The sequence below is a fragment of the Pieris brassicae genome, chromosome 6 (assembly GCF_905147105.1).
Source record: "Pieris brassicae chromosome 6, ilPieBrab1.1, whole genome shotgun sequence".
NCBI classification, from domain to species: domain Eukaryota; kingdom Metazoa; phylum Arthropoda; class Insecta; order Lepidoptera; family Pieridae; genus Pieris; species Pieris brassicae.
Genome location: NC_059670.1, coordinates 7197289 through 7215313, shown reverse-complemented (window position 1 = coordinate 7215313; position 18025 = coordinate 7197289). Strand labels below are relative to the sequence as shown.

The 18025-nt window shown below is 32.1% G+C and overlaps 1 protein-coding gene across 1 annotated transcript in view; it reads right to left on the bottom strand.

Annotated features, from left to right (window-relative positions):
* Positions 1-18025, bottom strand: part of LOC123711127 (pikachurin-like) — an 88438-nt gene that overhangs the window by 35637 nt on the left and 34776 nt on the right. The window contains exon 2 of the mRNA XM_045663543.1: positions 16108-16249. Within this exon, the coding sequence (XP_045519499.1) occupies positions 16108-16222 (115 nt within the window). The 5' untranslated portion in view covers positions 16223-16249. The remainder of the gene's footprint in view (positions 1-16107; positions 16250-18025) is intronic.

Below are 18025 nucleotides of genomic sequence, written 5' to 3'. Positions count from 1 at the left end.
TTTCAAATTTATCAATTGCTTTAATTTGCTTTAATTATATTCATATATATTCTGTGTTTGTATATTTTTTAAAACAGATGGCCATTGGAGCAGTGCTTTTTCAGAAGGAAGGCTTTAATCGGATGTTTAGGAATACATATCAGTAGGTGGACGGAAAGTGCTAGAAGGTGCAGATCAAGGTAAATCCAGGGAACCCATCCTTTAAATCCCTTTTGTAAATCAGGAGAAAGGCCTGTCCTGCCTGTCCTGTGAACTTCGACAGACCCAAGACTACGGCACAGTGCAAAGAACCACAAAAAAATAAATATATTTGAAACAGCCCAATTTAATAGCAAAATACATAGACATTCCACCTGAACCACATAATACAAATAAAAAACGTATTTTAAAATAGACAAAATCAAACAAAGATTTTGACACAACATCGATAAAAGTCCCGTATGTACTGTATCAGCGATTATACAAAAAAACAGTCGGTAGCATTCGTGCCAAAAGCTGCAAAAAGGTGCATGACCTAAAGCTATGATAAACGATCGTAAACGAGAATTGTCGAATTCTATGTTTTTGTACTTTGTACGAATTGGTTGTAGCCGGCGCAAGAAAATAATCATTGATTTCGACATTGGAGATTTCAAAATAGATGATATTTCCGGCATGTTTAATGCTGTTTCAAAATTCACTTTTCCCTTTTCGAATTCATTTGTTTCATCTCATATACGTAATAGCATGTAGTTTTTTTTTTAAATGTAATTGTCTGTAGTCTGTTGAATATGTTCATATTATATCATTATTTTATTCTTTGGTTAATACACCTATCTTTCTATTAAATTAATGCTATACATATACATATTCAGCAATAAAACATATATATACATATTACGTTTCCATTATATTCATAGTAGGTCTTCAAATAAATGTCGTTTACGTGGCTAGGTTGGTTTAAACAGTTCCACAACTATTAGACAGGAATATTCGTCTTCGTTCTGTATAATAGAGCTGTCACCGAGACACGGGTTGCACAATTAAACTTTCATGTTTAATGATATTTTAGTAAACGCTTTTCACACGAGAATACTTTTGCCATAACCTTAAATATATGAAGTATGCAGGAACCCAAGAATAAGAGTAGGTAACCGTAAGATATTGCGGTTAGCTGCTTCATGCAGTCCCCGACCACATGCCGGCAGCGTTAAAGTAAATAAGCATTATCCTTCTTAAACTACGAGCAGCTGCGCAGGTGCGACTGAATGAGTAAGTGCTTAGTAAGCCTGTACAGTCGTCACTCATATTGTTAGGATCAGGAAACAGCGATGTGAAAGACTTCGGAAAACCACCACATTATTTTTACCAGGATATCATTGTAGCTGAGAAAGTAGCCATTATGATTCAGCAACGCATTCGCAACCCCTCTGGCATTAATTTTGTTTTTGGCGATTAACATCAGGTGAGCTTCCTGCTCGTTACCTGTTTTATAAAAATATATGATCGCCAACCTTTGGATTTTAATGGCACTATAAAGACAAATAATAAAATAAATAAATCAATCTGTTTCATGATCATTTGTTACTCTAATAGGCAAGTAGGAGATCAGCCTTCTGTGCCTGACGCACGCCGTCGACTTTTTGAGTCTAAGGCAATGGATTCCTCACGATGTATTCCTTCACCGTTCGAGCGAATGGTAAATGCGCACATTGAAAGAAATTCTATTGCTGCACAGTCGCGGATCGAACCTACGACCTCAGGGCTGAAAGTCGTACGCTGAAGCCACTAAGCCAACACTGCTCACAAAAAACATAGAATAATAAATAAATTATCTTTATTTTTTGCCTACTAACTTAGATAAGAAATAAGTTCACATAGATCATAAATATACAATTTTTTTTTTTTTCTAAACCGTTGTATATCACTGCACAATAAAGCACAATAAAGAATCGGTAATCATAAATCATATAATTACCAACTTATTCCTGTAAATATATCACAATACAGCCGACAACTATACATAATAGGTTAAACAAACACTATACAAATTGAAATTGTAATAAGGCAATTCGAACGTGCCTATAATTTACGTTAGTAAACAAATTAGGCATTTCGGCTCCCGAATTACGAAGCACAAAGCAATCAGTCTGCGCCTTCCTTTGAATATTTTAGCTAGTATTTATCTTCACATGTTAGGATTACGTATGAGAAAGGACCATTTCTCTTGTGCTAATTAAGGGGCTAATTTCGTATGACAAATTTGGGGTACGTTTAAGTTTGTAGTAATGAATCTCATTCCCAATTTTTTATTCAATAACATCATCGTACAGTACGAAATTAACTACCAAACGCAGAAGCTGTGCTCGCAAATACGATTTATCCTTCTATCCTATAATTCATTCATTGTTTTCTTTACGCATTTTCTTTTCGTATTTGCTTTCATTCTATTGCGTTCTTAACTTCGTTTTTTTCTGTGATAATTTCAATATAAGTGTTTAGGACTCTATCAAGTTTATTTTTCCTTCGTACTGTCTAGCCTAGAAACTCTAATACGTAAGGTGCTCGCCTCACGCGCACTTATAACGTCATCAGAAGTCTGTAATTGCAAAAACCAATTATTTAGTTACCGCCATCTAAATCTTTTAAATACACTCAACGTTCTCAGACTAAGCAATGCCCTGTGAGTCTATAATTAACAATATTTATCATTTGTTACATATAATGTATGCTTAAAGCTATTTGTTTGACGGATCCTGTTTAATGTGGCATATATAGCTTATACAGGCCTCGGTTGAGGCAAACTCATCGAACATTAATCAAGCGATTAGGACTAATTAATATGTGCTGACATATTAATGAGTTAATTAGCAACTTTGAGTTATAATTAATCTTTAAAGTTGAGTGAAGTTATAGCGCTTTGATATTTCCGATAAATAATATAAAACTTAAAAACATTGCAGCCATTTATGGGTCTTGGGTTATTATAGGTCTCACGTCGAAGACGAAGTAGCGTGTTTTTGGGTACAATCCATATAAAGCTTCAAACGCACAATGAGAAATGTAATCAACTGCTCTATTTTATCGCATTATATCTGCAACCAACATCCACAAGAAGCGAAATGGACTTAAATTAACTCTCAGATATTATTCATTATTTACGTATATTGATGTTTCAAACGGTTTCCCGTAAGAGAGATTACCATGATATGGTTTTCAAGTTGACAGCTACAGTAATAATAATTTCGCCTTAATGTTTTGAGTCCAGGTTAATTTAACGTCTGCCTGGATTCTAAGCCAACCCTGCCGGAAGCGTTTTTGTTTTGAAATTCGTTTGATCAATATCGTTATGTCAGACTAAGCGTGTTACTTGATTCATTGAGCGAGCTGATTTCATTACAGGCCTATTGAGTATACGACGTACTTAGATTTAGTAAATTAGATTTATATCTGATGTTTCACAAAGAGGTGAATTCCTTTTTCCTATTTTTAATATGCCTGCAAAGCCTTGTAACCTAATCATATATTTATTTTAACTATATGCTTCATCAGTAAAGGGCAACGTTAATGTTTCATCAAAAGTAAAGATTTGCGTCAGATAACAATGTAAAAAATGTAAAAGGCTTCTTAAACGTTTTGTTTTATGTCGTCAATAAGGAAACTGTTGACTTACAACACGTCCGTCTGCATTACCAGCGACTTGCTTATTTACTTAAAAGCAATATTTCAGATGTGAGTCGTTTGAAACAAGTAATCATCGTAAGTTGACAGATTTAACATTAAAGATAAAAACAATCCAAAATATCCAAATTGTTTCCGATGTGCCTTTACGTTCATGAAGTCTAAGTAGATATTATAAAAAAGTGAAGCTATTTCCTTAAACCTTATGGTCGGTATAACAATAAAAAAATCTTAGCAAACCATCAAATATTTTTTTAGGAAATTCATAACTTAATGGCTTCAATATGAATTCTTCACAGCAATAGTAATAAATGTAGCGGTCGGCTACACAGTCTACGGCAACGGTTCTACGATTGATTTTATGAGTGCTACAGCGTAGCTGTAGCTACCACTTGAGGTATGATTCGAATTTCGAATAGATAAGCCTTCGCGTCGAATGGAAGTTATATTGTATCTGGGTAATATTTAGCGGTATTGGTTTACGTTTTCGTAGCAGTTTCAAAATAGCTTAGAGATATAATATGGATAAGCTAAGTTTTGATACATACTTTAGGTAGTAAGTATGTTACTTTAGTTTGTTCAACGTAAAGTAACATACCTATAGGTAAAACAGAAACCATGTACTATAAAATCCTATACTAGATGGAGCTAGCAGCCAACGCGGTTGGCAAAGCAGTTGGCCGTTGACACAAATGACAGAAGTCACCGTTAATCGTTATTATGTATTCAACATTCAATATTGTTTAATTATCATATAATTATAAAAAGCCTAAAAAGGAATTGATTATTAAAATAATAGACTTCACATTTCATTTCTTTGTTTTAAGGTAGGATAGTGAGATTTAAGTTTAATAGTGTAATTAGTATAGTGTGTTTGTAAGTACTAACATAAAAAAATGGTTTTCATTGAATTATAAAATCATAATGTAATATATTTAAAATATTTCCGAGTTATAATAATGAAGCAGTGTCGGTGTAAGTGGAGTTGCTGTTTGGACTGTCTACTAGTTTGGATTAATGAAGTTTGTTAACAAACAAAAAGTTATGATTGTTCGCACGGTACACTTCTCTAGAATACCACGGACGTTTAGCGAAATTAAAATGAAATAGTTTTTATATAGAAATTATCTTAACCATGTCTAAATTTAGAATATCATATAAAGATTCGCGTTATCTTGTCTTTATGTATTTTTCTCCTAATGCCAAGGAATGAAACAGATCCTGCGCTTCTTCAGGTAAATACTACTTACATTACGCTGTTTATGATAAGAACAAAAATAATGTTAAGGCAACCATAACTTAGCGATTTCCTAAGTATGCTTAGAAAACTGCTTAACTAGTATAGAAATAAACATAAATATAATCAGTGACACTATCATTTTAGAAATCTTTATTACATAGCAGTTAGTACATTAAAAATACATATGCTTGATTTGCTTTGGCAAGTAGGCGATTATTTAAACTAAAACTGGGGTTAGTTTAAGAGCGATACCAAGAGAAAATACAAGTTATTAGCCATTGTGCATCCAACTAAGTAAAAAATATGAGTAGTATTGGTAAAAATCTTGTTTTACTTCCTCCGTAACAAAGCAAATCAATGTTGACATATTTTAAATGAAATTAAGGACGAACTTTGTCCTAATAAAAATAACAGAGATCGCAGGAACTGTAAGGGAGACACAGTTCAGAGTTCAGACTCAGTGCTAAATCGCGACTCTGAATATACACTAACAAAGCTTTTTAGAAAGAATGTTCTAATTATTGTTATTTCAGGCGAAAGTAAATTAAGTTTCAACCCCGAAAAACTTCTGTAAAAAATAAACCGCCGTTGCCTATATAGTGCAACAGTTTACATACGTAATAAATATATTTAATAAAAGTATTTTCTTTGCCAAAGCGAGAAAATTATATCCCTAAAAACTGATATAGCTCTATAGTTTCTAACGTTATTAACAATTACTCAGCCGACCTGATTAATTTGTAAAAGGGTGAAACACAAATTGGGGAACTTAAATAAAAATATATTTAAACAATAGAATTTTTAAGAAAGGGATATAATTAACGCTCCAAGCTAAAATATGTCTAAGTAACCTGATAACCTGAGACTTTGGATTTTATATTTGTATATGGCTCTACGTAATAATTATTTTAAGCTATATGTATCACTTTAAACACATGTTTTCTTCAGATATCTTTCTGACCAAAGGTTGGCTGTTAACAACTTGAATTGCAAGTATCCAGCGCTAGTCGAAACAGTTCATTGGCGGATGTGACGCTGGTCCACTTCCGAACGTCAACCACGACTTCCGTCAACGTCACGTCAACCCGTGTATTGTGCAGATTTTATCCCGTCATATCATGTTATACACAGTTAGAACACGTCTTATCATGGATGACACAAAATGTGTCACTGATGAGACTTTCCACGTTTGAACAGTTTTAACCCACTTTTTCATTTACCTTAAAATGCAAATCATTACATAAATTTTGATAATGATAAGTATATAACATTAAGAGAACTGTCGTGAATGACATTGAAGAGACCAAAACGAACTGTATGTACAGAAGCAGATCGAGGTATATATAATGTTTATTAATGACTCATAGACCTACAATGTTCATAGTTGCCTCGTTGTAATGATGTACGCTTCATTTTTAAAACCTCGTCATTAACACCCAATTGGTACTATCGCATCAAAGCGTTAGGTTCTATTTTAAAGTTACACCGAAACCCTACTCATCGTTGGTCGCAAATAAGGAAATAACTTACAACAGCACCTGTTGTCGAATTTTGTATTGGAGTCAGTGTAGCTGTAACTTGAACATTTGCTTATTAATATTACTTGACACGCTCTATAACTATACATTTGGCAAGTTGGCGGTGTCTTACTTTTCATACATATCCTTAATCATTTTGTGACGATTATTAATACGTTGGCTATTATGAGCCTATATGTATATAAGTTTTAAGTTACGGCTTCGATACTAGTATGAATTTAGTCTTATATACCCTTTTCACTTTAAACAATACTGAATATAAACAGGTAGGTTTTCAGTAAGGAATAGTCGGGCTATAAATCTGTCTCGCTTATTGATTTATGTACGAACAAATGTGCACAGATTTCCAACTAAAGTTCGCAGTTGTTGCAATACGGAGTATATACGTATAGATATTTATAGTTCAATCAGTTTAAAGCTATCATAATCTATTGCATTTTGGTGTTCACGTTCAATAATTTCCAACGGTCTACAGTCCTGTAGTGATGGCTTTTAATAAGGTATTTTTTAAACCATTTCAGACAATTTATTAGAAACCATATAACCTACAATCGTTTAAAAATTCAATAAAACTCCTCATACTTTCAAGAACCTGCCAAAACGCTTCTCTAGGCAAGATGGCGTCACACTAGGCCCTTTGACGTACTATGCTTATAAACATCTAAACTTCAAGTTGTTACATTCTAAGATAACACAAATATTTTCTATCAATCTAAAATAGTCACAGAAAAATTAAACTCCATGTCTATATCATTAATCTTAAATTATCGTGATTTATGTGTCTTTTTTACTTTTTACTTTCTATTTTTAATGTATCATCTTTTTAGTTTAGTTTTTTTTATTTTTGTTATTCCTGTTTTTGTCTTAATAACTGTGTATAACATGTATTTTTGTACTATTTGCCTATCTTATGTAATTTAATACATTTTTATTTTATTTTTTTCTTTACTCACAGTGGTTGCCTGGAAGACATCGCTCGAAAGCGTTATCCTCCATTTGATATAATTATGTGTATTTTTTTATTTTCTGTAGTGTTAATAAATAAATAAATATATTTGGAGTAGGATGGATTCGAATAATCTGTGATCATGTTTAGATAGATGGATAAAAATCAAAATACTTATTGAATTTTTTGAAACATACTTATTATTTTTATATATTATATATTAATAGATATTAATTACTCCATAACGCTATTTAAAGCCATATTCTCAATATAACTTTTTTTTCATACTATCAAATAGCCGTTTATTGATTCAGAATTTTGCATATTTATAAGGTAATCGAAGCGTGATATAAAAATAAATTTATATTGATAGTGACGTAGAGTTTTGGCTAAAATCTTCACGAACCGTATAAAAATTATTGTGCTTTACCCAGTTATACTATGCACATTTTTAACATTTTAAAAGCCAGTTATTTATTATAGAAAACCCTAAAAACGCTGGTAAGAATAAAAAATGCACGACATTACTTTATCAATAGCATTGATAAATATAATGTTTTTATATAGACTAATAAGGAAGCACCGATATTTCCTCATCGTTCCCACAAGCTTCTTAGGTATAATCGGCTTAGCATATACAAGCTTAAGTGATCAACAATCATATTAACATATGCTATTTATGCTAAGAACTCATAGTTTAATACGTGTACAATATTTTTTGTATTCCTACTTAAAATATTTTAGCTAAATTATTTTCATTCAAGTATTTTTTCTGTACTAAATTTTATTCATGAGAAACAACACATATTCCCTTAGGAGTATTACACTAACGTGTGATTTGTTTAATCACATTTTTGCTTCTCTTTCAAAGGGCGTATGGTAAACACGAGTGACATGCTATCGGATATTTAAATTATAATAATACCTTAACACGTGCTTATCTATAATGAGTTTCATATCAATGTTTTCTTTAAATACGAATCAATCAATTTTAATGAAAGATAAATACACTTAGACAATGCGCATAGTAAATATCCGTTCTACTCAAAAAACCTTTGCGTTTATAATATCAAATGGCATCGTTTTAAAAAAAATACGGCAAATAGTTTAGAAAGCGATTTTCATTCACCGAGCGCAGGTGTCCATTCGAATTAAACGCAGCCATTGCGATTTTATAGTCATTGGACGGTGTTTGGTTGTTGTTCAGTAATAAAGTTATTTAACTCATACCAGCTCCATAAATAAGAAAACCTTAATTTTTTTTTACAGTTTTTGACAATGATATTTCAATATTTGTAAAAGTCTTATATTAGTATTTCAATATGTCTGAGGCATGCCGCATAACTTTAAATACGATAAAAATTATGGCATTTATAAGAATCTAGAAAATTTTATACCTATTCGAATGCAAATGTATATGCAAAGATATATAATATATATAGTAAAAGAGGCATCAGAAAAACTTATTAGAAATATAAAAATTTGCCCCGTGTTCGGGATTTAGCCATATGTTTTAGAGATAAGAATTTAGCATATTTATTATAATTATTGTTTGGAATCTATGCTGTAAATAAATAAATCAACGTAGACTTCCGTATGACCAAATCTAATATAAGGGACCCATACTTAGCTGGATTTGCCCAATGACTTTATAATACCAAATGCCTTTTCCAAATAAATCTACTTCAAAGTCTCAAATTTGAATATCACAGCTGTTTTCATAATTTATGCACGGTTTAGAAAACGCGTTTGCACAAATTTTCTGGAGTTGAATCCATTAAACATTTATAAAATTAATTATTCACGACCAAGAGGCAGGTAATACTTTGAATAGTTCTGCTAGGTTTTAAACCAGTGAGTACATGCAAATTCGAATGTGGTTTGGTGGAGTTTTGTGTTATTTTTTTCAAAAATAATTTTTCATGAAATACTATATATAAGTACGGAAATTTAATTAGTTCTACGGTTTACATAAAGTAACGTAGTAACTATTTCATTGAATAGTAAATGTTAAGCTGATTTTTTATTGTCGATCGTTCAATGTGTTCATGGGCGGTATCAGATAGGATCACATGAGCCTGTCTCCAGATACGTCAAAATAAAACGTTATTTGGGTTTACAGAAAATATAAAAGACACTGTTATGGTCATATATCGTACCCATGTTGGCATCATTGCGTGTCGTCATCACGGCAGTCACTTACCTAATCACTATAAAGCGGAACGTGACATAGTATCGTTGTTCGTTTCACATTCTCACTCCCTGACATAGTCTTCTGTTGATAAGGGTAGATAATAGACTTATAATACTAGCAGAATGTAGATTATGCTAAACATTATGTAAATAGTTTGTAAGAACTACTTAAAATGTATTCACACTGATGTTTGTCAACTGACTTGTAAAAACGATTACTATTGTAATACTGCTATACTTATAAAATCGATTGATCATCTCATTCCAATAAATTGTGGTTACCATTACATGGTTCATTTTAGCGATATAATTAAGCGTTTTATAAATGATTTTAATTAGAAATTATTAATTTAAAGACTTCCTAACGCTTGGCTACATTACTCTGCATATTCTACCGCATTTTCCATGGAGAGTATTCAGAGGAGTTGTTTGGATTAAGGCATAATACGAAACCACTACCACCCGTATCACCTCGACGTCCGTCGTTCCACAACTGAGCATTTTTAAGGCAGTTCTTGTCGCGAACCTCTACGATGTGGAAACAGCTGCCCACTGAAATATTTCCTAACCAATTCGACTTCGAGGGTCCCTCAAGAAAAGAGCAAACTAATTCTTAAAAGGCCGGCAACGTACTCGCGAACTCTCTGGCTTTAATAGTGTCGTTTAGTTTAGTGTTATTTAGTAGTTCATTGTTTGTGATCGACTTCGTAATTTTAATTGTGTAATTAGGTTGCATTCCTGAATCAATAAGTGTTATGTATAAGAAGGCCAGACATAGACAAAGAGAAGACCTTTGTTTTTATTTGTCAGGCCTCATTTTGAGTATGGCAATGATACGTTTGCCGCTTAAATTATAATATAGATGTAAGAAAACAATTTTAGGGACACATTTTCAATACAGGTAAGGACATAAACATTTTTATGGAGACACTTTTAATAACCCCATATAATTTTGTTACAGCTACTTTTGAGACAGATATAGCGCCATTAAGTACATTATATACCCATTCCTGAAAGCTTCCTTTATCGCTAAATCATGTATAACGACCTGAATTTCCGTCATTGTGTTAAAATTATACAATTAATAATATACTTATAAGAATATGTATTTACAAAGACAATTACATTTCTAAGTTTGCTACCCGAAAAACAAGGTTTAACAACCGGCGAAAGAATATTTGTTTAGGATTGTTAGGCTTCTCTGCCTGCTAGATCACTGACCTAATAAAAATATATCAAATAACAGACGTCAGACAAATGCGTCGGTCCGCATATTCTACAGAAAGGTAATTGATTTATTTTATTTTCTTACAGTTTATTTTCTTTATTATTACTTCTATAAGGCTTAATTTAATCACCAATAAGGAAACATTTTATTTCGCACTAGTAACTTTAATTAAAAGGAGTGAAAAATAAAAAGGTTCACAGTTTGCGCTCGAACTTTTACAATATATCCCAATTTCCACTCTATAATTGAAATTTATACCGAGTTTTAGTAATTAAAAGAAGTTTTGTTAAAACTATTTAGATTTTGTTTGTATTTATTGACATGAAGAGAAGTAATTTTTTAGTTTATTTTAGGTTGTTCACCTTGATACTACGTATTTGCGTGTTGTTCCTACATAAATGGAAGTGCATGCTCCGCCACGCCTTACTGATAGAGGTGAAACGTTATATATTTTTATTTATTAACAATAATTAACTGCTTCAACATGTGATAAGAAGCATGGCGGTTTTTAAGTATAATTTTTTATACCTCAGACACTTGACTGTGACAACAGAAAAGCGTTGCAATAACTTAATCCTCTTTCATCAGAACATAAACCGCTTTTCTGGCATAATACTTGATATAGAATTACTAGTTGATAGATATTCAGTAGATATAATATGTTTCTGTGAGACATGGTTAAAGCCTGACAAAATGTCATTTAATGTTAATAATTTTATGGTTGCCAGTGTGTTCAACAGAGTTTCAGCAGAGGGTGGAGGTACAATAATATTATCTAAAAACAACTTAAAATTTAAAGATAGAATAGACATTACTTCCGGCTCTGTTGATCACTTATGTGAGGTAGCATGTGCAGAGATAGAAAGCCATATAATACTATGTGTTTACAGACCACCAGCTTCAAACTTTTCCTCATTTTTAATAAATATGGAAGATAATCTAATTAAAGTTCTTAAATCCAATAAGTTAGTTTATGTTTGTGGTGATTTCAACATTGATATACTCATTAAATCACCTGAGAAAATAAAGCTCTTAGCATTCTTTAATTCATATAATTTAAAATATTTATTTAGTGAACCCACGAGAATAACAGCTTTCTCTAGTACATGTATAGATAATATTTTCACTAACTGTAGCATTGAACAGTCTTACATAATACCTGGTGTAAGGTCAGACCACAAGAGACAGCTTGTTAGTTTTAAATTAAATAAAATAAATCTGCCAAATAAAAAAATTACACTTAGACCATTAAATGAAGAAAAAAATTTACAAAAATGTAAAAATAATGTTTTAAATAAACTATGCTCTTCTAGCTTAAATATCAAAAATCCAAATAGAAAATTTGATAATCTATTTAGTATAATCTGCCATGAATTTAATAAGGCATGTCCAAAAAAGAGTATAAAAATAACTCACAAGTTTAAATTTAATGAATGGTCTACTAAAGGGATAAGGATAAGCAGAGATGTCTTATATAACTTGTACCATGAAAAGTCACTGACATCTGATCTATCATTTCACACTTATGTAAGAAACTACTCGAAGATATTCAAAAGGGTATGTATTCTTGCCAAATCGAAATCAATTAGTAATAAAATTGCTAAATCCGATAATAAAGTAAAACATTTTGGAATATTATTAACTGCGAAACTGGTTAGACTAAAATGAGAGATGCTGACCCGCGGCTACTTATTGATAATGTTATCATCTCGGATACGGTAGAGGTAGCCAACGCATTCGACACCTTTTTCTCAAACATCCCTGTAGAGGTTACCAAAACACTTCATTCATCCTCTGCACAAGCAGTATCATTACTAAAAGAGAATTTCAGTAGAGAAATACCTCATTTTAAATTTCAATATATAAATGCTTTTACTATTAAAAGATCATTTAAGACTCTAAATCTTAAGAACACAGAGGATTTATGGGGCTTTTCTGTTAAAGTCATTGAATCCATTATAGAGTATGTCGCCCCCATACTTAGAGAAATATTTAACCTCTGTATCGACAACGGTGTCTTCCCTGACTTGATGGAACACAGCAAAGTTATTACCATCTTTAAATCAGGTTGTAAGAAGAACCCTTCATACTATAGACCCATCTCAAGTCTTCCAGCCTTCAGTAAAATCTTCGAAAGAATCATCCTAGATCAGATGCTAAGACACTTTTATATTACCAACATATTACATGACCGTCAGTTCGGCTTTACAAAGGGTAGGTCACTGACGCAAGTGCAAGATTGATTACCCAAATCATAGACGCCTGGGAGGACTCGCAGGATGCCGTAGGCATTTTCTGCGACCTATCCAAGGCGTTTGACTGCGTTGACCACGATACTCTCATTTGTAAGTTGAGCCACTATGGTATTCGTGGTAAAGCTCTCGCGCTTGTCCTTTCCTATCTTTCAAATAGGTTGTTTTGAGATCATCAGTCAATTGTGTCAGATTCTACAACAGGCTACCGAAGTGTGTAACTAATCTTACGACTAAAAAGTTCAAAAACGTCATCAAAGGAATCCTAGTTAAAAAAGCGTATTATAAAATCCAAGACTATGTTGACGATAAAGATGTATGGCGCTAATTCATCTCTGCATGTGCGGCTTCCCTGGCAACTTGCGCTGTGCAAGTGTGTGTGTCTCATTTTACACTAATAGTAAAAACTCAATTTTCTTTTGCATTGTATAGAATCTCTGTATACCTCGCATTATATAAACTTCTCAGCCGATTATTACTATTGTAACCGAGTCTTTGTAAGCTAAACCATTGTTGAAAAGAGTGTCCATGGAGTTTCTTGCCGGTTCTTCTCCATGAGACCCACTTTTTGGAACCGTGCAACTAGACGTTTCATAAGAGCCTGCAAAGGCCTATTTGAAATAAAAAACTTTTGATTTTGATTTTGACACGGCCACAGATTATACAAATAAGTGTTTTAGATTGAAAAGTAAAATAACGTTAATAAAATAAAGTTTTTTTGTCAAAAAACCCAGTAATATAAATTATGCATGAAAGATGCCTGCTATTCAAAGTCCATAGTGTTATACTTTTAAAGGATTTACAAAAAAGTCTATGTTATTAACAAATATTAATTTGTCTATTTTTATACGTGTACGGCAGCAGTGTCATACTTATTTGAGACAATTATTAGTGGATATATGGATTATCCAAGACAAAAATAATAACTGTACCAGTAATTCAGATTACCATTTATCAAAACACTTCTGCTTAATTTAGATTATCAAACTATTATATAATAAATAGAGCCATAAACTCTGTTCAGCTTCATGTCAACAAACGAGATTACATAACACTTATTAGTGGCAACACTATCATCGTGTTAATGGCTGTAATTATCTTTAAGTATATACGCAAATCTACTATTATTATATAGAAAATATTAGTTTTTTAGTATGTTTGTAATAAAGTAACTAAAACAGTAGTGTACCGATTTCTTATTCTTGTTACAACTGTATTTATTTTTTAAAAATTAATTTTGAATAATTAAAATATTTTTTATTGTACAGGAGCAGGCTTAGTGTTTAGCACCGCTCACCGATAACTGCAACATTAGGAAGTTTGCAAATGTGTTGCCGGTGTGTGTATTAGTGGTAGGTATATAGGTATCTTTTGAAGGCTCTTAAGTCGTAATGGCCCGGTAAATAAATAAAAAATATTAGGATAAATGTTTTTAAGATACACATATCTGCAACTTTAAGACTAAAAACCGGAGGCAAGACTTAGGGTAAACCATGACTCCCGTTTGTCAAAATCCAATAACTTTTTGTCTACTTAACGTGTCAAAAATGCAAAAAATATCGGAGCACTTATGTCACGCTGACAGAAGTACGTTTCTACGTTTTCGTAATTGTTGACTGAATTCTTTATAATAATTTAAACCTTGTTGTTTTGACTTGTTTGTTTACAATATCTGTGCAGTGTGTATTGTTGAAAGGAATTCAAATCTCTTTAAAGTCAATTGCCTGGATGATATAACCTGTCTTTTGAAGCATTTAATAAACCACCGCGTGCCAAGTCATCCGCGGAGTTCATTGTTAGTGTGAAATAAAAAGGTAACTGTTTTCGGTAAACAAATATAGCTCGACACAAAGACATCCAATCGTTGTTATCAAAGGATCCTATTATGATAATTTTTTGTATCATTTTATTGTGTAAAGCAGTTATTGTTTGTAACCTAAACAAATATTGTTTCACAATCTCGTAAGTATTTATTACCGTTTTTGTAAATGAGATAATTGAATTTGGTATATGAATAAAGGCGTATTCATTGAAAATTATTTTCTTTCCTAAGCATAAAAAAACATATCTCTGCGTTTCGTAAGCGGCTAGGCTGGTTACCGATTCGTCAGCGACGTGATGCTCATGTTCTCCATCTCCTATATTCCATCCTGTTCCACCCTAAAACTCCTTCCTATCTCAAAAACGATTTCAATTTTTTGGGAGCCCATAACTATAGTTTACGCTCTTCCGAAAACTATACCCTTGAAATCCCATCTCATAACTCCTCCTTTCTTGGCGATTCCTTTAAGGTCCTTAAGGATTCCTCTGCAGTTAGGCTATGGAATTCACTTCCCGTCCCCATTCGCTTAGATCCTTCTCTATCTTCCTTTAAATTTCTTCTGTACAAACATTACCTGTCCATATCGCATCCCTAACTTTCTTTCCAACTACTAACTGACGTGAGACTTAACTTAAATTATCGTGATTTATGTGTCTTTTTACTTTCAATTTTTATCATCTTTTTAGTTTAGTTTATTTTTGTTTTGTTCCTGTTTAGTTTTGTCTTAATAAATTTGTATAACATGTATTTTTGTACTACTTGCCTATCTTATGTAATTTAATACATTTTTATTTTTTCTTTACTCACAGTGGTTGCCTGGAAGAGATCGCTCGTAAGCGATAAGGCCGCCAGTGACCCTTCTTTTGATTTAATTATGTTCAATTTTTTTATATTGTAGTGTAACGAAGTGTAAATAAATAAAAGTATAAACTTTTACGGTTATCTGATAAGGTGTACAGACTTATAGCTTAATTCAAAATTTAGTGCCAGTTTTCAAATCAAGGACGTAGAACGAAAGAGAAAAACTGGTAATAAAGTCTTCGCCACTCTTTTTTAATGCCAAGTTTTTGTTTTACATAACATTCATTTGACAAGTTAGGGCTCTAGAGTAAACAAAGGCCTCATGAGGCTCTATGTTTCATGGTGATGCTAAAGTGTGTCTACTTCTCGAGTCAGCATGGTAACAATAGAACGAGATATTAAAATACAGAAGATGATGAGAACCTACCTTGAAAAGCGGCTTCGAATAGCACGGGCTCCTGCGTGGGCACGCGCGAGGCGGCGTTAGCAAGCGCGGCGAGTAGGGCGGCGAGCCAGAGCCACGCCATCTCACTCCATGCCATTTCCGCCCATGCTCCGTGCTGCACCCGCTAGAATGAAAAAGTTATATATTATAGACAACTAGAATACAAGACAAAAGTTATGTAAATGTAGTGCAATCAATATTACTATTTGCGGTCCCGTAATTGTTATAAAAAAATGTGTTTGTTATCATTTATTCAATGCATAGCAAAATTCCTAATAAATTCGGACTATACAATTACCAGCCACTTATAACCGACTCTTTAGTAACACAACGTAATACTTTAAAAAAAATATGTTTATTTTGGAACATAAGATCTGTACAGGTATCACTTATTCCACGTCATTAAATTTGAATCCCTATATATATAATAGACATCCCTACTCATCGGCAAAGCAGATAGATGGTGTAAGCCGAGAGAAAAAGCTGGCGTTAAATACTCTCGGTACTCTTTTAAAATAGCAAATCATCATACAAAATGACTATGGTAAACAAAACTTATTTTAAAACAAATATTGCAAATTAATTAGAAGTAGCCTGTCTAGCACTTTAATCAACTAGCTAAGCCTTAACTTTATAGCCTTTTTACACAGCTTTTCTTTAATACATTTCTTAAATTTATAAAAAGCAGAGATAAAAGAGCCTCTGGTATTTTATTAAAGAAAAATATCCTTGAGCATTAACATTGTGCGTATATTCTATTCTAGTAAACTTAAAGCATTATTTTTGTATACATACATAATATTTTCATATATATATTACGATGGATTATATATTAATTTCCTTGAATTTATTTCTCAGAGATTCCCTACATTTTAAATTATAGATTGCACGAAAAAGGAGAGATAAATAGAGATCGTTTTAAAAGGATAATTTCTAGTTTAAAAAAAAATTGTTAAAGGGGAATATGTATAAATCTCGATATGTTTTTATCAGGTTCGGCTTTCCAATCGAATTCTCATGATCAACGATTTATTTATAAAATATGTAGATACGTCAATAAGCTATGCATACAGTTAACCTGTATATATAGCTTATTAACTTTATGAGTTGCTGCTTCAGATTTTTTGCATTTTTTATCGAGCTCTTTGATTGTTTTATTCCTTCATCGAGCAAAAGTAGACTATGCATGCATTAGGCAAATATTGTTATCTTTCATTATTCAAAACAAAAAGAATAACAAAAGAAATAAAACTGCTATTTTATTAGCAAAATTTTACTAGTTCTGTTTTTATTCCTACTTCCACATAATGTAAGGCAATCTCAACGAGTTCTTATATCGCGAGTTTTCTTCAGTTTGTTGAACGACTATTACACGCAGACCCCGTTTGACCCTTGAAATAACCTGAAGCATTCAGTTACTTTTTATGTTTTGCTCTACCCTTTTACGTGACGCGTACAAGATTGAATATAATTCATTCGCAAATTAATTTCTCACTTTTCTCAAAAAGTGATTTATTAAGCAATTTTAGTACAAAAACGTGAATTTTAAAAACACATACAATTAAAAAGAACATGAATGCATAAAGTTTGGTAAGAAATACAAAGTATTGTCTTTTGTTAAAATAGCTTAATAAGAAAAACACTTTTTGAAAATTTAAAATTTAGAATTATGTAAATAACTATAAGTTTTAATAATAATACATAGCTTTAATCCGTGCAAAAAGTGTTTTTCTTAAGGAAATACAAAGTCAATATGTTTTGTATATGTAACGTAATCTGTATATATTACTTAAATTTAACTTTACATATTTATTTTATTTGTGCCTCATATTTAACAATCAAAGAATATTTTGCTAAACTTTTGTAAATGTTTGAAATTTTAATTCAACGTTCCAAGGTC